Source organism: Hyalella azteca, unplaced genomic scaffold, assembly GCF_000764305.2.
Source record: "Hyalella azteca isolate HAZT.00-mixed unplaced genomic scaffold, Hazt_2.0.2 contig9587, whole genome shotgun sequence".
Lineage (NCBI taxonomy): Eukaryota > Metazoa > Arthropoda > Malacostraca > Amphipoda > Hyalellidae > Hyalella > Hyalella azteca.
The window spans coordinates 155,135-180,261 of NW_025939655.1; the positions used below are offsets into that span (position 1 = coordinate 155,135).

General features: G+C 39.3%; 1 protein-coding gene across 1 annotated transcript; it reads left to right on the forward strand.

Moving 5' to 3' along the window:
- Window positions 1–382: 382 nt before the first annotated feature.
- On the forward strand, window positions 383–7,709 carry LOC125178405. The gene is made up of 5 exons (XM_047882073.1): window positions 383–883; window positions 1,511–3,453; window positions 3,808–4,030; window positions 4,782–5,214; window positions 5,443–7,709. The coding sequence occupies exons 1-5, from the start codon at window positions 383–385 to the stop codon at window positions 7,707–7,709; spliced, it is 5,367 nt and encodes a 1,788-aa protein (XP_047738029.1).
- The last annotated feature ends 17,418 nt before the right edge of the window (window positions 7,710–25,127 follow it).

Below are 25,127 nucleotides of genomic sequence, written 5' to 3' on the forward strand. Positions count from 1 at the left end.
GTATTGAACTTCATTCCCACCAAAATTTTCCTAATTAACATACTACAATAAGAATAAAGGAACAATAGTAATTTTGTATTTCACTTATTCTTTTAGTTTGCACAACTTTTGTGTCTGCTTCAGTCTATGCTCCCTCTGGTTGAATGAAGTTACCCATTGAAATACCAACTGCAGGTTTTTTTTATAGTATTTGTCATTGTAACTAAGCAAGGATTTCAGCAAATTTATTCTTGCTTAAATACCTACTAACAATTTTTTGTATTCTAAGTGCTATCTGTTTACAGCAATCATGTGTATTTTGAGATGAGCCAAACTGATTCATAATTTAGTAATCTATATTATAATTTGTAAATATATAACCCATTATTTATTTATTTTATTTATGATTGCCTCCAGGTATGGCTCTCGGAGCAGCAGGAGTAGCAACAGCAGTGGAGTGATCAGCAGCAACAGAAGCAACTCTTGTTCCCGCAGCAACAGCAGCCACAGCAGCTGCAACAATGACACCATGACAGACCTGAATCATTGTGTTGCAAGACCTCTAGGCTATGGTGACTCTGGATTTTTGTATGACAGTGACTGCGCTAAGCCATCATTAGTGAAGAATAACTCGTGTGACAGTGCCTGCACCGCTGGATCAACTGGGGATGTATTGATTAAACGCAGCGAATGCCCTGTTGGATCCTTCGGAGATGTGTTGAGCAAGGGCAGCGGCTGTAACGATGAGTCCATAGGGGATTTGTCAAGGAAAAGCAGCGGCTGTAACAGCATGAGCAACAGCAGGAAGAGCAGTGAAGGGGATGATGCTGCTGAGCATGCAGTGCCTGAAGTCTTTTCACATGGCCAGACTACACTTTCCAAGTGGTCTGCTGCAGAAGAAGAGGTGAGTGTGAAGAAGCTTTACATGATACTATCTAAATTTTGGTATTTTAACATTTTACCACCAATTATCTGGAATGATTGTAGCTGCTTTTGTGTCAAGTATAGTTTAAGCCTCATATTTTCTTTTGAATTTAAAGGTTATTCAAATACCTTGTTTCAAATTATTTGTGCATTAACTGAAAGTTGTAAAAACCTAAAAGTTAGGGTATAAATTTAAATGCAAATTATTTCAATTATATGTAAAATGAATCCCATGAAATTGGTTCAATAGCACTTTCTGAAACTTTCCAATAAACTGACCAAACGAACTTCTTATCCACATTTTAAATTATATTATTAATGTAATTGAGAGAAGAAGAACAAATAAAACTTTTAATCTTACTTTGCATAGCCATATCCAACCTGTTTCCCATTTCAGTACAGATTTTCTTCAATAATTGTCTACATATTGCTCTAGAAATAGGCAGGAAATCAGAGTAGAGTTTGCATGTTGAAAGATATTACTGTACTGATGTTGTTAGTTCCCCTTGTTATTGCACATTGAAGGACTGCTTTGATTCCAAAATCCAGCTAATTTTTGTTCATAAGTTAAAAAATATTTTATGCCTGATGCCTGTTTGTCTTGCAGGGTAAATTGCATCTGCCAGAGCTGCTGCGTCAGCGAGAACACAGCGGCAGCTCTCGAGACTCGGGATATTCGTCTTACTTCGGCACTGCAAAGTTCCACAGTTCTGAAAATGACCAAGTTCTAAACCGCGTTGTTGACACTCCCAGCGTCTCTTTCCCACCCATGAGCGCCTCGTTAGATGTCGTCGAAACTGCAGAAGATGTCAACTTATTTGGAAATAAAAACAACGTTGCAGCTCCACTAGACTTGTTGAATTCAAGCTTTTTACCTTTTTCTAGCAGCAATGAACTACGGGCGACTGCGAAACCCTTTGTTCTCAGTTCAACCAACACTGGTTTTGCCGTCACATCCAAGAGTGAGAAAAGTCCTTCGGATATATATTTTGGGCAAAACGAGCCTACTTTAATGAACAAAGAAATTAATAAAAACGTCTTCAGCTTCCCTACTGCACCTTGGTCCTCTGCAGATGCCTCTAACAATGCCACTAACTTCAGTGGGATGACAGAGTCTTCCCTTAGAACCTCTTTTCCTTCATACTCTTTTAAACAACCGACTGATGGACGTCAATCTGCCCTGTCTATGTCCGGAAATGTTTTTGAATCTCCCCAACCGATTTCTGTGAACGAGGTTTCCTCATTAAGTAACAGCCTCATTAATGATCCATTAATAGGGGATGACAAACTCTGCCAGTTATTGCCCTCTGATCCAATGGCCCAAAAGAATTTCATTGATAATATCACTTTACTCAACCAAATCTCTGCCATTGCACCTATCGATGACATCGACTTGCCAGTTTTCAACCCGAATCATCACAACTTGAAGCCAGGACCAACGGAGGATCAATGGAAGTCAAGGACCTCAGGAAACTTTCCCCATAGTTGGGGTGGAAGTGAAGCCTTCAGAAATTGCCTTGAACCGAGCGCAGCTAACCGTGCAGGATTCAATCCTTCAAATGCTCACCCTCCACCTTCCTCCTCAGATGACTTCTTCCTGACCCTGGCGAAGGAGCGCATGGCGAGGTCAAACTCCAGTGGCAGTTCTGAGGAGAAGAGCGATGCGGCGCTGCAAGAACTTGCTTCAGTATTGCTGAATCATTGCAAAATTAGCAACATTGATATCTCGTTGTCTGAAATATTACTAATGCTGCGCAGAGCTTCCTTCCAAGACCCTTATGCCAAGCACTGGCTCTCTAGGAACTTCAGCTTCCAGCAACCCAGGCTTGAAGAAAATGACTCATTTCCTGGAAAAGATTTTGATTTATACTCAAGTTCTAAGTACTTTAACGAAGCTGCTAGAGGTGAGATCAATTATTCCAATGCTTCTTTTGTGCCTCCTAAACTCGGACCTCAACAACCTAACTGGTCAAATAACATGGGTGGACAAAGAGGCCAAACTCCTTTCAGTGGTCAAGATGCCAACAGCCGAGGTGTTATGACCACCAACCACCAGCGTCACCAACCGCATCTCAACCACAACATGGATAACTACAAGATAACGAGCTTTGGTAACGGCAGCTACATGACCAGCAAAAATTGCGCCAACTTCGAGAAGCTAACTATGCATTCATCTCCTAAGGATTTCCCAAACCATTATTTTGGACCACATTTCTCGCAGGCTCCGTCAAAAAACTCTGTTCTGCTGCCTCCTAATCCCCATAAACCCCTGGGATATCTCGATCCCGAAACTTGGGCTCAACTCACGAACGACTCTGAATTTTGGGGCGGCCGGAGGGATGATGTTACTCTTAACCTGCTCAGCTCTCTGAGTAAATTTAATGTTAATTCTCTGACAAACCATCATGATGGAGTTGATTTAAACGCAAGCAAAATTTTACCTGAACTAACTCGCCCAACGGAGACATCTCTGCAGAACAGCCCGCAGCACCTGGAGCTTCTACGGCACCTGGCACCTGAACTCAGCCTGGCTGCGTACAGGCAAATAAGGTGAGTAAAGATGTTCATGTGTTAGGTCAGGTGATCAAATAAGTTCAGGATGTTGCTGGCAGATGAGGCGAGTTAAATATGTCACCCACGCTATGCATACGGTATCAGTCGTCACTATACCGCTGGTGCACAAGCTCGTTAGCTTCCCGCGCTCCGCTACTTGCTTACTTTCATTGCTGAATGTGTACTGTACAATACCACCACCTGTCCCCTACAGCTGGTGGTGTACTGTCTATACATTACCACCACCTGTCCCCCACAGCTGGTGGTGTACTGTCTATACATTACCACCACCTGTCCCCCTACAGCTGGTGGTGTACTGTCTATACATTACCACCACCTGTCCCCCTACAGCTGGCTACTACCACTCGTGCACCAGCTGCTACGCCATATCGAGGCTTGCTACGACCAGTTCCGGCAAGTTGAGCGCCAGCGCAAGAAAACAGAAGCGGAACTCGCGCGTCGCTTCCCAGGGCGCCGCGTGACGAGCACCAACGGCGTCACGCTGCCCCGCCTCCCTCACGCGCCTACACGCCTCGACAGACTTGTGCTCGACCATCTCAGGGAGCATGCTAGGGTAGGTCTATCTTATTTATAGGCCTGTTACATGTAGTGTTATCTATTTATCTATAAGCCTATAGATGTTTTCCATCCGTTGCCCCGTCTCGCCCACACGCCTCGACAGACTTGTGCTCGACCATCTCAGAGAGCATGCTAGCGTAGGTCTATCTTATTTATAAGTCTGTGTTACATGTAGTGGTTACATTTATAAGTATATGTTACATGTAGTGTTAGCTATGTTATTTATAAGTCTATGTTACATGTAACGTCAGCTATTTTTTATAATTCTCTGTTACATGTAGTGTTATCTATGTTATTTATAAGTCTATGTTGGTGTGGTGGTGTGGTACCTATGGTATAGTGGTACCTATAGTGTACCTATGTATATAGGGTGCCACTATAGTGGTACCTATGGTATTTATAAACCTGTGTTACATGTTGTGTTATCTATGTTATTTATAAGCCTGTGTTACATGTTGGTATTTGTATGTCTATTTTACATGTAGTGTTATCTATGTTATTTATAAGTCTATGTTACATGTAGTGTCATCTCTTTATCTATAAGCATATGTTACATGTTGTGTTATCTATTTATCTATAAGCCTATGTTACATGTAGTGTTATCTATGTTATTTCATCTTGAGCTTGAGGGTAAATTTGGATAACGTCAAAATTAAGGATGGGATGAAAACTGAGGTTATGTTAATAGTACAACTCAAAATTACATATATGAGTTCAATTGCGTAACTTCAAACCATTGTTCTCAGGTGATCACGCTTGTGGCTAAAATGGAACGCCTTCGCAACGCGGCACTTCAGCGTGGCATTCATCATGCCATGGCGCTGTGGCACTCCACACTCACCACTCTCACCACCCTGCGGCATGCTGACATCACCCACATCATACTTCCTCCACCACACTTCCACCAGCGACGACATCTCCCTCCACCTGAGATGCACTTCCCAAACGTGGAGAAAGTGTACGGAAATCCCCTGGCTTCTTTGGGTCAAAATTTAGAAAAAAGTGAATTTCAGAAAGTTTTCGAGGAACCAAATTTGCCGTTTGAAAAAACATTGATGCCGCAGTTGCTGAAAAAGCAAACTTGGACTCAAGATTCAGAAGTTATTTACAGCAATCCTTCAGAAGTCTTGCCAAATTCTGAGGAGTGTGCGAAGTCTCCTGTGGAAGAAGGCCCTCCCGGTCAGTAAACAGTAGCTAAAAAGTCTATAAGAAGTAGGTAAAAATTCAGTTAAAAAGAAACTCAAAAGTCAGTTAAAAGAAGCTAAAATCATCCTGGTCAGTAAAAAGTAGCATAAGTGATTCCTGTTAGCCAAACCCTGAATTTGTATTATTATATTATTAAGGAGTTGTTTATTATTGTTATATTTATTTAATTATGATGTATTATTATATAATTATTTATTGCAGAGGTGCTGGCGCTGTCGGAGTGTCTGTGTGACGTGGTGCGCGCCACGAGGGGCGCCCGTACTGCCCTCTACTGCGCCCTTACCCTCACTACACTCCAGCCCCTCCAACCTTCGGCTGCTGACGACACAACCCCTCGGCAGGACCAGCCCCTCGGTCGGGACCCTGCCCTTGGTGGTCGAGACCAGCCCTTTGGTCAGGACCAGCCTCTTGGTCAGGACCAGCCTCTTGGTCAGGACCAGCCCTCTGGTCAGGACCCTGCCCTTGGTGGTAGGGACCAGCCCTTTGGTGGTCAGAACCAGCCCTTTGGTCTGGACCAGCCCCTCGGTCGAAACCCTGCCCTTGGTCAGGACCCTGCCCTTGGTCGGGAGTCTGCCTCAGGGTGTTTGTCTGTCAATAATTCGAGGGAAGTCTTACCTCATCACAGCAAAAACCCGAGGGTTGAGGGTAAAAGCCTTGATTTGTACCAAGATTGTCTTGATAAAAGTGGCAGTTTGTCGGGCAGGGATGGCGGTTATTTTGATAACAACAAAGGGATTGTCGCGGCCGCCGGGGTCATTACTGATCATAAAGTAAGCTCTGATAAAATTGATCTTACCAATGATGAATTGAAAATAATTGCTGCTGCTACCTGCCAAAAATATAGCGTTGCCACCTGTCAAAAAGATGGCGTTGCCACCTGCCAAAAAGATGGCGTTGCCAACTGCCAAAAAGATGGCGTTGCCACTTGCCAAAAATATAGCGTTGCCAACTGCCAAAAAGATGGCGTTGCCACTTGCCAAAAAGATGGCGTTGCCATTTGCCAGAAAGATGGCGTTGCCACTTGCCAAAAAGATAGCGTTGCCACCTGCGGAAAAGATGCTGAAAATGATGCCGAGAATAATGAATGCAGTGATGCGAATGATGAATGTGATGATGAGTATGATGATGAATCGAGTGATGAATCAGATGATGAAGATGAGCGCATAATGAGTATGCTGCGTGGTATGCTGCATGAGCGCAGCCGTGCTACAAAACACGTATTGCAGAACCAACCCATGAATGATGCTGATGAATTTTTGGCAGCTGCTGAAAATCGAGTTGGAGTTGAAGTGGAGAACTGCGTTGAAACATCAAATTTGGAGTCTCAGGGCATCAAGAGTTCAACGGTTGAATCGTTGATTGATGACAAGCGGAAAATGATTTTAACAGCAGTGTACACTAGTGCAACTGCTACAGCTACTGCACCAAATACTGCTGTTACAACTGCTACAACATGCGTAGCTGTTACAGTTGCTAAAACATCTGCATCTGCTGCGGTTGCTAAAACATCGGCATCTGCTAAGACCTGTACACCTGTTACAGCTGCTAATACTATTCCATGTTTTGCAGCTGCTAAATCAAGCACAGCTATAACAACAGCTGTAAGTGATGTCGGCACGACTGCTAACGCCCGAAGTTACACTATAACTTCTACAATAAAAACTGCAACAACTGCAGTGACATCTGCTGCTACTAATGCCAAAACTACAACTGTTACAGCTGTCACGACTGCTTCTTCAGCTGTAACTGCGTCAGCTGTAACTGCGTCAGCTGTAACTGCGTCACTTGTAGCCACTGCAAATGTAACTAAACCTGCCAAGCTTACGACCACTGCCACTAGTGGTACAGTTTCTTGTTCTGTCAGTAAGAATTGCAAGAACAAAACTTACAGTAGCGGCAGCAACAATAATAATGACAGTGGCAATAGTGGCAGCAGCAACAGCAATAGCAGTGGCGTTAATGGTAATAGCAGTGGCATTAGTGGCAATAGCGTTAACGTCAATGGTATTTGCGGTGACAATAGTGGCAGAAGTGGCAGAAACAGCGGAATTCATGGCAATGGTGGCAGAGGTGGCAACCACAACAGCTGTGATGTGCCGCGCAGCAACCATCACCATTTGCACCACAATTCTCGTCACCATTACCCGGCCTACGACCACAATATGGCTGCTCTGCATTACCATTTAAATGGCAATAGTCGCCATTTCAATGGCAACTACCCGCATTTTGGCGGCAATGGTACACATTTCAATGGCAATGCCGGCCATTTTAACCATTTCGGCAGCCGCAATGGCCGTTTTGGCGCCAATAATGCTGCAAATGGCGGCCAATATGGCGGCAATTCTGGCCATTTCAGTAGCGGCAAATTGCCACGCAGCGGCGCCAGGAAGCCGTTCAGCGGCGGCCGCCTAATGCGCGCCGATAAATTCAACGCCCGCTGTGATGGTCGGCCGCCCTACCTCTACTGAACCATTAGTGGTGATGGTGGTAATAGTGGTGATGGGTGTGGGTGATATGGTGGATGGTGGCGGTAATGATGGTGATGCCACAGTAATCAGCTTATCAATAATTGTGATTATCTTCATAATTCTTTTATTCTGATGGTGACTTTGTAGGAACGAACCATTATGAAAATGATAACTAGTTTCCTACCAAGATAGGGTAATCATGATGGTATGATTATAATGATAATCATGATGGTAGTGATGGTAATGATCACAGTGATGCCTCAGCGCTGCATTTACAATAATTGTTTAGCTCATATTTAGAGCATCAGGAATTAATGAGTATTTATAAAATTTTAAGTAGGTACTTGAAATTTAAGTACGTACGAGGGAAAAACTGACGTTCCGATTTTAACTAACAAATGAAAGCAATTGCATTTTTTTCAACATTTATCAAATTCTCTTCGAGCTTTTCAATTCTACGAAATGTATTGCTTTGAAGCATAAATTTAATGATCCCGAATTCGCTCATTGACGATTTTCGTTGAATCGTATTTTCGTGCGCATTGTCTAGCGTGTTTTTTTTGCAACGTCGACGATAAGCGATCGATATTCCGTGTTATCGCACCCGCCGTGTTGCGCAATCGTGTTCTATTTACCGTGTTATCGCAATCGTATTTCACGATCAATCGTTGGACACTTATCGTTATACATCTCAAGTGTAGGTGAATGATGTAATTCAATAATAACTCGCGTTTCCACACCTTAACAATTTAACTGAAACGGCAATTTTATTCAAATTGCATCGGCAATTTCACTGAAATTGCAGAGAGCTCAAAGTTACAATTTCGGTTTGATGTTAAGGGTTTGAAATTTAATTTGTTTATATATGTTATTTGCTCTGCAGTGAGCGCTAACTGACTCAGTCGATAGTGAACCCAGCAGTGCAGTGAGCAGTGAACCCAGCAGCGCAGTGAGCAGTGAACCCAGCAGTGCAGTGAGCAGTGAACCCAGCAGTGCAGTGAGAGCAGTGAGCAGTGAACCCAGCAGCGCAGTGAGCAGTGAACCCAGCAGCGCAGTGAGCAGTGAATCAAGGCCTCTCAGTTCATGTATACTCAAGAGTTTCACTTATTCATTAAGATGAAATGAGTCATTTTAGAGGTTGCTCAATACTAATAATGCTACCATGCCAGGATGCTTCCAATGCAACCATCATTTCCAATGATATGCGTGAAATTGAATCATGCTCTAATATATTAAATAATACTCTTATATATTAAATCATTCCCTAAAATAACTATAACAACATAACCATTACCTTCCATGATCCAGGTCGGCTGGTCGTAGCAATCAAGTTCTAAAATATCGCCGTGATTTTCTTTTCTGCAAAATCATTTCGTTCTTACGACATTAATTTATTTTTACCACATCATTTAGTTTTACGAGACCGGTTCACTTTACGACATCGATTCGTTTTTTACGACATGGTTCGCTTTTACGATACCGATTCGTTTTTTACGACATGGTTCGCTTTTACGACATCGATTCGTTTTTTTACGACGTGAATTCGTTTTACGACACCGATTAGTTTCGGCATCAAATTCTTCTCAAACAACCGTTTCGTTCTGACAACATTGACACGTTTTCACGACATTGTCTTTTTTATGACATCGTCTCGTTTTTTGACCTACTAGTTTTTACGAAAGCGTTGTGTTTTTACAACATGGTTTCGTTTTTTTAAATCCTTTTGGATCCTAATGGTAGCATTGCCAGGTTATCTTTCTTATAATTTATTGATCTACGATCTTTTGGGTTATCTTTCTTATCATAGTGATAAGTGATTACAAGCCATTTTCTTATTAATATTATTTATAATCATAGGGCTTAATCATCCAGGCTTAATTAATCTAATTCTCTATTTATCACGGTTGTGATGAGCTTATGCTGCTAATTAACATAATTGTGATGTCGATAATAATGGATGATAATGTGTGTCCCATTAGTCTTTATATTATTTAAATAAATGATTGGTCTCTTGTGACATAGGCGTTTTCGGTTAAAATTATACCGCTAATTGACAATAGTTAATTTATAATTAAGGAAATTACCAAAGTGGCATTTCTTTAGTTACTACTTTTTTGTTAAGAATTACCTTCAGGTAATAATATAACTACAGTTAACAATTACTTCTACTCGCATTACCGGCAACTACAGTTAACTATTACCTCTACTCGCATTACTGGCAACTACAGTTAACTATTACCTCTACTTGCATTACTGGCAACTACAGTTAACTATTACCTCTACTCGCATTACTGGCAACTACAGTTAACTATTACCTCTACTTGCATTACTGGCAAATTTCATGTTGTTTTTGCTAGCATTTTCCTTCCAGTAACAGTAATCTTGCGTTCAATAGCGCCCTCGCTTGATGTATTTTTTTTTAATTTAATATTGCTGTGAAAGGAGCGATTGTGAGTTTAGTCGCTACAACCTGGCCATTCGTGCAACGCATTCCTATGTTCGTGTGAACTTTTTTTCGTAGTTAGCGTATGTCGAAAATATCGGCATTTAACCTCAAATATTCGCCATGTCCTCGAATATTTTGCACAATTTTTAGAAATTACCGGTATCTTTCAAACTTGCATTTTTTAAATTTCCGGGGCATTTGCTTCAGTTTTTTAATCGTAAAAGCAATTCAATTGGAAACTATTGCTTTTCTGCTATTTTACCGCCGGAGTACGGTTACAAATTCATTTACGAAATGTGTTTTTTTCTCAGATTAATTCATCGATTTTAATTCATCTCCTACATTTTTATAGAGCCGTCTCAATCCTTAGAAATTCAGTCGTTTGCAAGAAACAAATTTGGTCATCACTTGAGTTATTCAATTAAGTTTTTTTATTTTTAATTTGAAAATAAAATTTTGTTCACCATTCGAGATTTTAAAATGCAATGTAGTTTCAAAAAAAAAATTAGATCATCGCTTTTACATTTAGAATGAAGGTTTTTAAAAAACACAAGCTTTACACTATTTTAGTAGTTATTGTACTTAAGATTTTAGCTGGGATGAGCTGTTGTGTGTATAATATACCTTGTGTTCCACACAAATTCTTGCTGTATGTTCTCCATAATTTTAGCTTTGATTTTGATTTTAGTGCTTCGTTATTCAAATAGTTTAGATAGACGTGCTATAAGCTGCTAGTGCTGCTGCTGGTGTGGCTAGTGCTACTGCTGATGTCACTAGTGCTGCTGCTGGTGTTGCTAGTGCTGCTGCTGGTGTGGCTAGTGCTACTGCTGGTGTTGCTAGTGCTGCTGCTGGTGTTGCTAGTGCTACTGCTGGTGTTGCTAGTGCTGCTGCTGGTGTTGCTAGTGCTGCTGCTGGTGTTGCTAGTGCTGCTGCTGGTGTTGCTAGTGCTGCTGCTGGTGTTGCTAGTCCTGCTGCTGGTGTCACTAGTGCTGCTGCTGGTGTCACTAGTGCAGTTAGTAACGCGACGTTGACAATAAGGTGCACATGTACTGCACTGCACAACACTACTGTGCTCCTCCAAAATTAGCTTAATTTTGAAGTATTTTTGTAACGTTTTGTCACTATCAAGATATTATTTCTATATATTAGTGATAATTGCAAAGTTTTCTTAATCTCATTAGGGGCCATCTGATTAATTAACTATCCAGATTATCCACATATGCATATAAAAATAGTAAATGAATCATCGTCTTGGCATTCAATGCATGCGCTGCCATCACTCTGCTGTAGGGCGAAAATAAGTGAAATGAATATGGCTGTATGATCCACATATACATTGTGTGTGTAAACGTGCTCCGGTTCTTGCTACGTGAACGATTTACTAAACGCAAAATTTACCTCACGAACGACCAACTATGATCAAGTTCTTGAAACTTGATCATAGTTCTCGAGCTATCCTGTTCCTGAAGCATGATATATAACCGGTGGCTGTTCCGACTTAGGAAAATAAAATTAAGAGTTCGATATTATAATTCGATTAAGAGCTCGATATTATGATTTGATTAAGAGTTCCATATTATGATTATATTTCTGTCTTATTTGACCATGTATGGCATAAAGCATCTGATGCAAAAAGTTTCTGGATGCATAATGTGAACGTATTGGTCCTAATAGATCGTATTTTTCTGGATCGTAATTTGCACCAAGCGTACGTCAGCTGTGGGAAGATGATAACGTTATTGCGACACTGCTTTTGGTAACGTTACTGAAGGAATATATAACTGGCGGTAACGTTCATGTGGAAATATTAGATGCATTTTTCATTGGCCAGTTGTGAAGACTTACTTGTAGAGATGGGTTATATTTATAGGTGATCACATGGTTATCATGAGGTACCATTTGGTTGGTGGTACTATGAGGTCATGATGATGTATCAAAAGGTTATGAAATATCAAAAGGCTATAATAAGGTGTCATGTGGTTGTGACGTGGTACCCGGTAGCACTATTTTTTGATGTGTTACTTACGTATGGTTAGATGAGGTACTAATATATTATTATGATGAGGCACCATTATAACCGATGAGGTACCATATTGTTGCTATGAGTTTCTATGCAGATATGTTGAGGTATGTAATGAATATTTTGAGGTAAGATAAGGTTATGATGAGGTAGCATATCTTTATTAATGCATACTACATGGGTGTAGGTAATCAGGCAATGGTAGCGGAAATACTACATCTTTTTTCGGTCTCACGACTTGTGTTAGGAAGCTTGAAGAAAGTTTGTGAATCTTATTATATTGTGGCTCTACAAAGTTTTTCCGAGGTCTATGTATTATTTTGTTATTGGTTTCACTGAAATCTTGGAGCTTGTATTCCTAAATATTGGTATCGAAAAGCCAGCTTTACAGATAAAAACCAAAGTTTTGTTTGTACTGAAGATCAGTCTAAACTGTATTGTTTGTGTGAGGACTTAGTTGGGTTGTGTGGACTATTGTGGGCTGTTGGGACTTAAGGGGCTTGTGTAGACTTGGTAGGATTGTGTGTGCTTAGTTGGGTTGTGTGGACTTAGTTGGGTTGTGTGGAGTTAGTGCGAAACGCTAGTGTAATTGTATAGCCTACTACGATGTGACCACTCGAAAAACACAATCAAATGTTATAGTAGTGCGTAGAGTCTTCTCTTTATATATAGAGTACCGATCGTAGTTTCCATCCAGTAGATGTGCTAGTTTGCTGATTAAATACTACCTAGCTTCCATGCTGTTCGTGACTGATTGTTAATTGGATAGGCTTGCTAGTTACTAGTGTGGTGTTGCTGGTGCCCTCCTAGCTGCCTGTGACGTGACCGCGATGTGGTGGCTTATGCTTTCAAGCTGCCATATTTTACTCGTCGCTGTGCTTGATGCACTAACGATGGTTTTAAAATAGTTAAATAATAAATATTTATAACTATTCAAACTCGCACTGGCTAAGTCGAAGAAATTTTGCTCGGTTCTGATTTAATATATTTTCATCGTGTAAGATCTTGAATATTTGTCGTTTAGATCATATAATATGCGGCAATAGTTGATGTTCCGAACCGTCTCGTCTTGATCTCATCGCATGAAGATTAATATCGTTAAAATAGTTTAACGAGATTCAATGGAATACTCAATGTTAGTGAACTTCAGAAGAACTGAAAAGCTCTTAAAAAGCCGCAAGAAGCTAAGTTTTTCCAGTGTCGGTGGTGCGAAATCTTTCAAATTAGTGGCTTCGGCTGTTCAATTTTCTTTATTTTTTCCTGTTTGGTATACATGAAAAATAAAAAAAATCGGCTTTCGATGGCTATAACCAATAACTATTGCTTATAGCCATCTTCATAGTCACCAGCACCTTCGTGCTGGTGACTTGGCTGGTCTCTAGCTGTGCGCGTTCCAGGACCTGATATGAATTTTTACGTGAATTTTTGCGAAAATGTTGGTCATTATGGCAGTTAAGTGGAATTCCGAACTCGAAATTTTGATACTTGAAGAATCTGAAGCCGGCATCGCGGTTGTCACACGGTAGCTACGATGAGGTAACGGCTTCTGGTAGCCTGGATGTGCTTTACGGTCCTTTCACCGTGTTTTGCAATCGCCTGACTCATTATTATAATATTATCGTAGGTATTAGAAGTTAGCAGGTACTGTTATCGTCTAGGAAATTATTTACAACAAACCATTACGATGCCAATCAATTTTGACCTACCAAGCGTAAGATTCTTGGTCTAATAGAATAAGTGGGTTCAGTGACCTTAAATCCGGACTTAATGAATTTTTAACCGTGTATATCAGAGAGTGCGAAAGCACCATGTTACTTGTTCATCAATGGGAAAAATATTTAGGCAAGATATATTCATTGGTCTAACTTCCAGCTTGAGGTCCACGCAGTAGAACATATTATTCCACGTGCTAAATAACATTTTTGTCGATTTCGATGGATTAATTTAACAGCTTCGTGCTTCTTGGTCGACTTGGGTCGAAGACAAGACTATAGAATTTCGTAACAAAAAAGATTCACATTAGAAAAGTGCCAATCGCGTTACTTCTGTGTGCTACTTTTTATCTTGAGTCACTGTGCACTCGTTACTACCAGTACAGGAACCGTTACCTCTTAGAACTACTGTTTAGTGAAGATTTTAGCCTCTTTGTGTGTTATTACTGTGTAGTCCTCTACAGCCCGAGTTTGTTACTCGTGCTGACTTGCGCCAAGTAATACAATTAGTATTCCTCTCTCGAAATAATGATCGTTATTTATGTACGCATTTGTTACCTCACTGTGTTGTGCACATTCCAGATTCGCCAGCGCACACACGGATGGTAGATCCGTTGTCAGTAATTCTGAGCATATTTAAATTTGCATGCCGTTGCGGGATGTGCGAACTCGTGGTGTCATTTTGCTCACTAGTGTTATACTTGTTCTGATGTTGAAATTGACCTGTTGGTTAATTTCATCCCTTAAAAAATTTAAAAAGTTTTTTCCTATGCCTGTTGGACTATCACCAAATCTGAGAAATGCGCTTGCATCCATTTAGAAATTCTCATTCGCCGCGATCATTGTAGGGGAACCGCCCAATGGCCCTTTGCTTCCAACCTGAAACACAAGTCCTTTGCCTTCAACCGCGAAACCAACAGCCCTTTTCCTTCAACAAGAAACCCAACAGCCCTTTGCTTTCAACCTGAAACCCAACAGTCCTTTGCTTTTCAACGTGAAGCACAACAGTCCGTTGCCTTCAAGCAGAAAACCAACTTTCATTTGTCTACACCCGGAAACGCAACAGCCTTTTACCTCCAACCATAAGCCTGCCATCTTATTAAGGAACACAAAATGGTCTGCTGCCTCAGTATCAAAGACAAAGTTGGCTTGAGTAGAAAACTAATGAAATAAATTATGGAACAAGTAGTTCAGGATGAATCTTAATTTTTATCCAGATATCTTTTTTCAAATTAAAATCACATTTCTGAAGAAACAAATTACATTGACACAGTTTGCTTACACTCAACTCCTTGCTTCCCCGCCTTGCGCCCAAAACAGTTTTGACAAATTAATTTGGATCTACATTAAAAATTAACCAATTGATGCAATGGATTGTATCCTGGCGCCCATTCATTAGGAAGACTTGAGCTGGTAATATTGAATTAATGTAGAAGCCTCCGGAAACACTCCTGTCAGTTTTAGTTTAGTGTGGCCTTAGGAATAAGGAGATTGACTGCTTCGAAATGTGGCTGTAGCGTTATTGTGGCTACATCAAACCTAGCTGATACTATGCATTGCTATTTTTGAACTACCAACTTATTCATAATTCGGATTCTTAGCTGTTGAGTATTCAGAGTAATTTATTGCAACAAAATTCAGGAACAGTTGATTAGGATGTATAGATACTTCCCAGTTAAAATTTAGGGCAGGGAATAGAGCAGGCCGTCGCCGGCTGCAGAGCCGGCGTAGAGACGCGACAGAGCAGCGATAGAGCAGAAATGTCCGCTTTAGAGACGATATCGCCAGCCGCGTATCAGCGCTAATTAGCTTCTGAGTACCTGCCCAGGTGTGCCCTGCCCTGCCGTCACGCAGCCCTTACTGAGCACCGCCTGCTCAAACCTGCCCAACGCCTGCTCTGGGGCGGCTCTGGCAGTGTACGCGGCAGTTACGCGTCACCGTTTGTCAACAACGATTTAAAAAAATTTGTTCCTTCTCTCTCTGAGCTCACCACTGATTGAGATCTCGCTTTAGCAAAGCGTGAATGACCTTCAACGTTTCTTTTAGAGTGTTAAAACTGGAAGAGCATATAAAATTCTTACGTAATTCAAAGTATTAAAATACTGACGTGAAATAAATATCACAAATGGCACCGGAAATTGGCCCAAAATATCGTGCTATGCGAATGAACTAGATGGAGGATGAAGTTCATTCTCTCGTCACTGTTTCCAACCCCTACCCCTCCGCCCTCTCTCAAAACCCCCCCATACACGGCCTGCTAGCTGCTCTGCACAGCTCCCTGCCGGACAATCCCAAGTACCAGCGCTAAAACAGCGCAGAGTTCCGGCCCTGCCGAGTTGCTAGAATTTTGTCTCTATATCAGCCATGGCGCAGCGCAGTTTTAGGGATAGATGGCCGGTTATTGTTTCACGGCTCCATCCTGCTAAAGCGCGACCAGCCCGGCTAAACCCGGCGCCGGTCTCGGCTCAAAATTTTAACTGGGTTATTTTAAAACCTCAAGAATTGTTTGCATTTTTAATATTCAATTTCCCGTCCAAATTACCATCGTTTGTTCATAAACCAATAATAACAATTCAAGCTTAGAACCTTTCTGACATCTTTCATTTTTGCTATAAATTTTTAATGAAGCTTTTCGAGAACTTGTTAAAAAGGCTTCCTAATGATTATAATAACATTTGTGACTAGTGCTTCAATCCTTTCATAAGCTTGACATTGGCGCTTTATACCTACAGCAACTGCTAAGATTTATTCTAGACAATTGAACTTATATTCTGGTCGTTTGAAAAAATTCCATACAAACCCCACATTTCCGTTTGAACCAGAAAATACTTGATGTTCTATTCTAGTAAACGTCATTAACGCGTAATTTTCATTGCTGTCGAATTTCGTACATTTAGTGTCAGTTTCTGATTGACGCTCTGCACTTGATGTTTTTCGTTTTTGGCGAGATCCGTACTCTGTTCGTTTTTACATAACTCCATTCACGTGATTCGTCTAACTCCGTACACGTGATGTTCTTTTCTACCCAACTCCGTTCGCTAGGTTTTCGTTTTTACCAATCTCCGTACACTCGGTGTTCTTTTCTACCAGTCTCCGTACACCCGGTGTCCATTTCTGCCAAACTTTGCACGTCCGGTTTTCATTTCTACCAAACTCTGTACACTTGTTCGTTTCTGACGAAACCAGTATTCCTAGATATTGAACAATTAGAAAAATTGAGTCAAAATTTGGCGCATAGTACTCGCTATGCTCACTGCACAGTAAGGATGTGAACGCATCCTTGTGGATGGTGTTTTGGATGTAAGTTAATAAGAGAAATAATATAAGAATGACATATTATCTGAGACGGCGAATCTGCTAATATCACGTCGAGGTATAAGAGCGTTATCAGCGCACTATATCACAACAATACCCGGCTTTGACAATCTCTAGTTTCTCTAGCTAACTTTTACTCGCCATTTTAATCGCTAGTGGTAAATATCAATAAAAAGAAATGTAGAGAACTTCAGTATCCAGAATCTACTCCCAAAGTGAACTCCCAAGAAAAGTAGCGCTTATTAAAAATATGCATTATAGTGGTTAGCTAAAAACTATGAATAATATGTATAGCTAAATGCTCTTTGAACAATATGCATCATATTGGTATAGTTAAAGGCCATATTTTAAACATATAACTGGCCTCAAAATCAAATAATTTCCCGAGGGATCACATGCGTGCTCACATAAATATAATATAAATTATGAATTTTGAATGTTATAGCAGATATGCTAGATAGGCCCTTAATTTGAAATCCGCCGTGTCGATCTGGCGGAGAATGGGGGGAGGTCATACATCGACATTATATGTTATTATATCTTCTGTGGCCCCGGGGAGTGTCGGAAACATGGTTAGGGTCCCCCGATGAGAGTCAGTTTAAACTGACATATTTTCACGGACTGTTTGACAGTTGAACTAACATATTATCGCCGTGAGGATAATGCGTCTGTTATTAAGGGGCGACAGAAGGAAATTTGAGCCACGAGTATCATATATTGTGTCGGCCATTCTTCTGGAACGAATCACATGCTCATTGTGGCATTGCATGTTGGGTAGCACTCAGAAAAAATGAGCGGGACTGTGACCAAATAACGATGCTCTTGAAGGGGATCACACTGACCCATTTTGGCATGGCAAAAGGGCGTATTAAAGCTACGCTCGTGCTGTTGGTGAGGAGCTGAGTCACATTTTTCACAACGAGTCACTCATTTTTATGAGTGTTACTCAACATGGTCTAGTAAATAGGTTTTGGGATCGCTATAGTTGATACTGAGCTTCGTTGTGGTTCGAATAGTGTGCGCTATGCTGCAGTTAGAATCAACACGTTTGAGCCTTAGTGATATTTATTCGTCTTCTCAGTATGCATATTGTGAGCTTAAGTCGTGCACAAGTCATAACTTAACAGCTGTCAAGTTGTCAACACAAACTTAGAAAGTATGAATGGTTATAATATAATGAATGTATTATCATATTCATACTCCTTAACTGGTCACTTGCTATCCAGTATGCACTTGATAACTTCACAGTTTTGCATTCGGACAATAAAATAATTTTAAATATAAATTACGCAAGTTGTAAAGGTAATAAAGAAATCTAATGAATTTAGTTTTAAGTGCGCTCTTAACTGAAATACGAGTGCCAAGCAGCATTATTATTCCTGACAATTAAATTTTATTGACGAAAATGCGATGACAGTTTTATTGAAGTAAAGTACGTAGATCTTTTTCTCGCTCTCCTAGAATTAAATGCTACTTGATATATTAGAAAATCGTTAGTTGGTGGTTTAGAATAGCTAATTTTTCACTCGGTAGCTCTAGCTTTGTAGAGAGTTTGTTGATCTGGGGCCGTACTATCAAAAATAGTTTAGACTTCGTTACTCCGTCAGCCAATCCCTTGAAGCTTTTAAAGCTAAACCTACCAATCACAAACGAGAATTCGGCTACCACATGTACTTAGGCTGCCACGTATACCTAAGCGAGTTTTGAAAGTACTGCCCCAGAAATGGTGCGGTAATTTAACTACAAGATGATAGAAGGGAGGAATACCAAGTGGTGTTATCGAGTATTGATTGTGTGTTCGCCTTACATTTTGTGGGCAAATTCGAGTAAGTTCGATCTTGTTTAGCTGCAAACTGCTCAACAATTTTTTGGTATGATGAAATCGAGGAATAAATTGCTCGAAAGTTTTCCAATTTCCATTTTCAAAATTTGGTATGTTTCAGCTCTATTCAAGAGCAACGTTTAGTATATAATTGCCGTATTCATGCGAAAACAAGATGGACTTATTGAGATTTATTATTATTATGATACCGAATATGTACTTGGTTCTCCTCCCATCTATTCTAGATTCGTTATCTATGTGATGTTACATGACGCTTTACGGTAGGCCGATATTATGGTAAAGTAGCATTTCACTTAATAGCCTCCGTACGTCTTAGAGTTGATATGTCCCCTCTGGGCATCTGACGTTAAAATAACGTTGATTCAACGTTGTTTCAACGAAATTTACATGTAATCAACGTTCTTTCACCGTCATTTTCCTACAGGCATATTGCTGCCGTTGCTGCTGTTCAGTCGTGCTACTCTTGCTCTTTGCTATATGTTCATTTTAAGAACATCTTTTATTCTGAACTGCCGTGTGCCGTGTCGAAGTAAGGCATTGATTCGTACTGTTGAAAATATATCGTAATATTGAGATCGAAAAACGACAGTTTTAGGCTGTTTCTACATCCCAGTTCCAAATATTACTGCTTTATTTTACTCTTAAAATTTAGATGTCTTTCACGTTTGAAAAGAAAACAAAGAAAAGGATCCATGGACTCATTCATAATGCAATTTTGCATATGCAACTTTAGAGTTTTATAATTGGCTGGTCAAGTTTAAAGTTAGTTAACAAGACGTGCGTTGGATATAAAACTTGGGAGTTATCCGTTAAATTTATTAGCTTCAGTTAAAGTACATTATGTTTAGTAAACTATTAGTCATATAAATGTCACAACTTCGAGTGCACGTGGCTATGACGAGCAAGTGTGACTCGTACCATTATTCATTATAACTGGCGCCTCCTGCTCTCAGAGAAATTAGTGAGACTTTGTCTAAATAGTGACGTACTTCTTGCTCTCATATGGTCGTCCTGATCCAGTTTTGCGTGACAGAATGACGCATCAGTGCTACTTCTACTCTCTGCTCGCGCTGTGAGTGAAAAAATGTGTCACTATTTAGTCCATATGGTCCACTAATTTTCCGAGTGTACCTTTAATTGGCTTCTATGTTCGACTAACTATAGACATTTTCGACACACTGTATCTGAATCACAACAATAATAGGCATTTAACGTAGTTCTGGTACAGCGCTGCTAATCCTGTACGTTGTTGCAGGCCTTCTTTGTTAAAGTTAACCTAGGATTCTTCACTCAGGAAAATTATTGAGACGATCAAACTTTTTCATGCTGACTCAGTTTGATGCGGCAAAAGGGCATGTCAGTTTTATCTGCAGAAAGTGTGTAACTATGTGGCCAAATGACCAATTAATTTTTCTGAGTGCTGTCTTCAGGGTCCATTGCGGTATGCTCGTGTAGATTTAACGACTTTCTCGCTGCTCACTGAATTTTTAGTTCATAAATTTTAAGCTGTGTTGCGTGCTTCTAATCTGTGCCGTGGTGAAATTACTAGTAAACGTTGAATATACCCGCGTGAGCAGGGCAGAATTCTCCGTTGAATATACCCGCGTTGGCCGGGTGGAATTCTGCGTTGAATATACCCGCGTCGGCCGGGTTGAAATTCTGCGTTGAATATACCCGCGTCAGCCGGGTGAAATTCAGCGATGATTATACTCGCGTCGGCCGGGTAGAATTCAACATGAAAGAGTTTATTTACAGAAATACTTCGACCGAAGCCGCTTTTGTCTTTCAACAATGAAAGAGACTGTCGTTGTACGCTGAATCTCGGCCTCATATATCGGAATTTACAGGACTGCTATCAAAGGTTAAGTAAACTGCACCTTTATGTGACTTAAAGTTAATAGAACCCTTATTGAAGGTAACATTACTAGTTCCTTCATTCAAATGCGCAATGTGGAGAGGTTAAAACTCTTTTAAAACATTAAATTATTGAATTCCACCCTGTTTGTTTTTGACACCGTTTTTTTGTGTGTCTTGTTTACCGCAGTGTTTGGCTCGATGTATGTTTTCCTAATAGATTTCTTGCGTTTTTTTAACTTATACATTTATATGTATTTCAGTCTCAGATCTCTTCGAGAAAGGAAATTTGTTTTACTCTTAAGTTTAGCAATAAAATGGCGTAATTAAGTTTATTTATGCAGAAGGGACGTGATTGTTACGCTTGACATTTTAATGTTGTTTTCACCGCATTGTTGTTAATGTGCGCGTGTTGAAAATGTTCTTTTCTAAGCCCACCTATTTGATATTTCTCACCATTTATTTCTATAACTAAGATAATGTTTATGATGGTGATTGCAAACACATCTCTTGTGCCAAGTTAGGAACCTATTCGAATTAATAGCTGACTGTGATGCGATTGATATACTGGCAGGCTATGTGATGCGTTGCTGATACTTTATTGACGTTCATAACACCATTTCACTTTCCAGATTTTTTCCTAGTTATTTCCTCATATACTTTCAAGTTAACTTTCCTAGTTGTTTTTCAATATGTAGATATTATCCCGATTACTTTTCAGTTGATTCACCATATATTTTCTTTCCCATTTACTTATAAAATTATCTTAATCCCAATAGCATTTGTGTTAGCCAAATGTTGTTTTCCATGGTTTCATACAGAGCTGGTTAAAATTTTAACAGAAAATGATTAAAAGTTTCACGTTGACCGGATTTGAAAGTTAACGTGGAAACGATTTAAAATTTGATTGGAAAATGATACAAAATCTATGGTATGAAGTATTTCTGTTTTTTATTTGAAGGATTTCTTTGTAATTAGTGACACATGATCATGCCTGTGTAGATGGCATATGATAATATTCTTGTGTACGTAGTGTAACGTATTTTTGGTCTGCGTAATGATTTCAGGATTTATTGATTTCTTAGATTTATCGGTTCGCGCTGAAGACAATTTTAGGATTTATATTTTTTTAGATTTACCGGTTGGTGCCGAAGATGTTCCTCTGTTTATTGGTTCAAGCAAACGGGTTTCTTGATCTTCTAGTTCATTTTTTCCAGTCTATAATTAGTATTTTAAATTATCAATGTTTGTTATGTAAAGATCGCTTGTAAGTTTTATGTTACCAGCTACTAGTACGTCTGAGGTAATTGGCTTACGTAGTGCCGGCGCAGTTACGTTTTCTTATGTGTCATGTTCGATGCTATCTTCGTTAACTTTATTATTAAATATTCTTATAGTTTTACTCTACAGTTCCTGACTTAGACTTTGGTGTGCTCCCCTCATCCTCTTTCTCGCAGTCATAGCCTTTTTCTGAGAATAGATTTTTTTATCTTATCTGTTGTGTTATCTATTTATATGGCGACAGAGTCTGTTGCTAAGCTCCACACAAAAATAATCCCTTTTAATTGCAATGCAATGAAAACTGAAAAATATTAATTAATTTACATGCAAGGAATACAAAATACTTCTTGTAAAGTTTAATTATCTCTTGGAAATATTTATTTTACTTTTATAAGACGATCACCTCGCGCTCGCTCCATGAAAGATAAGCACCTACACATATAATTAATTACATGTTTGTGCATTAGCTTGGATAATCTCAATAATTTCGTCGTGACAATTTAATTTAAGTCATTAATGGCTTTATCTTGAGCTCCATGTGAAGTGAAATTGTCAGTTGGCAGACATGTAATTGTCAGTTGGACATGAAATTATCAGACATGAAATTGTCAGACTTGTAATTGTCAGTTGGACATGAAATTGTCCGACATTAAATTGTCAGTAAATTTTTCATTTGTATAAAATTGCTGGTTGGCTTCACTATGTGAAATTATATCGTAAAATATTTTATAAATAATTAAATTAATTACCATATCAATGGACAATGAAGTTTCGAGACTTGATGAACGTACGAAATTTTTAACAGAATTTTATTTAAGCACCATCAAGCTCTGTAGAGCAGATTTTTGGTGATATGTAGATTTTTTATATTTATTATTCATGAAACTATATTGAACAAGACAGTCATTACTATTTAATATTCACATTGTCATTTCGTTTATCCTGTGTGTGTATAACGAAAATTTAGCAAGGAACTGAGTTATTTACTTTGAAAAATGCGCTGAAAATATTGCTGCATTTGAAAATGAAAACCATATTAATTTAATGAAATTTGGCACAAATTTTTTGAATTGACGAATACTTTGATGCCGAATTTCATTCAATTTTCAAATTTTCGCTGCAGTCGTTCGAAATTCATGGGCTACACGAACGCTGTGTAATTTTTTCTGAATTCCTTTCAATGAATTCAAATAATATATTGAATAATTATCATGGCGTACATAGTACACTCAGGGAAATGAATGAGACATTGTCCAACTAGTAATGCACTGTTTGCCCTTGTATGGGTCAGCCTGACTCAACTTGGCCCGGCAGAAGGGCGTATCAGTGCTACGTCCGCTCTCTGCTCGCGCTTTGGGTAAGAAAACATGTCACTTGTTGGTGGTATGGCCATTAATTTTCCTGAGTGTAGCTCCGTCATCTAAACTTGGCTCAAATGTTCGCAGAAACACAACATGTATTGCCACGTCTTGTGTAGCGCTCTATATTTGTGTGTTTAGCTGTCGTCTCTCTACTTCTACTTCAACGACTAGTTCTACTTTATACTGCTTTAACTGCTACTACTTTTAACGACTATTGTCATCCTTGTTGTTGCTGTTGTTGTTGTAGCTTCTAAGATCTTGACACTCCGAACTGCAGCTTTTACACGTTTCCAGTTTGTCATAAATAACGAATTCATGATTTATTCGCTATTACTAGCATTTTTCTGATTTGTTTGTTATAGTACTAAATAAAGTTGAAAAAGTGCGGGTGTATGAAAGTTATTTCGATTTGTTGATAATTTGTTTGCTTCAGTAACGTATTATTTTGAGGGCGATGACGGCAGTGAGTCATTTGCACTGAAAATATTATACGTGCAAATGATGAATAATGTCCTGCTGCATTCATAGCATTCAGTGATGACGTGCTTGCATCATTACTATCATTATTATACTCTCTATTATTATTGTTATTATAATTTATTGATAATTATTAATATTTTTCTATTATTTTATTTCATCATCGTAGAGATTTCCTCAAACACGAACATGAGTTTAATTTTCTTATCGCAATAAGTGGCGAAAATAAATGAAGCCAAGATTCCCGAACTGATTTTAAATTAGTTTATTGATAAATATTGGAATATATTATGAATATTTATGATTAACTTCATAACTATGTGAACTGTTTAATGATGAAACTTTGGTGGTTTTGGTGTTAAAAACCGCAAGCCTTTGGAACTAATTAGCTCTAAATAGGGCGTTGGGACTAAGTAGCTCTAATTAGGGCGTTGAAACCAATTATCTCTAATTAGTTTTGATTGCAATCATCAAGCGTTCAGCGCAGGACAATCTTCATTTTTTTAATGTGGCAATCTTTAGGATGCCAAAAGGAGGCTCGGAACAGTCCACTGTAACAACACAATTTTTTTATGTCAGGCAGGAAAGGCTTTTCAAAGGAGAGATATTTAATAAGAATATTTAAGTAAGGAAAGCACCAAAAAATACCTCGAAAATTCATCATCAGCAGATATTAATAGGAATTATTCAGAATTGACTCACTTTTTGTAACTCGGCAGTATTCAAATATTCAACAGTGACAGCGATGAATATTATTAGCTTGGTGATTAGTTGAATTTACCAAGCTTCTATTCTAACCATGATATTGTATTTGATAACAATTAGACGCCATGTACTTATTATTTTTTGTACTTATTATAATTCTTGTTATTATCATTATTATTATTATTATTATTATTATTTGATGAAAGCTGTCGTGTGCGGTAGGCCTGTTCCTGGTTGAAAATTTTGATCTGCGTCTGGCTTGCCTAATTCAACCTTAGGCCTCCAATTATACGGCTACTATTTTCAATAGGTATTTTGTTTTCTCTTAAGCATAGCGTGCTGTTGAGTTAATTGATGTTGTTGTTGCTCCTGTTGTTTTTCCTAGCCGTACTTCAACGCTTTAT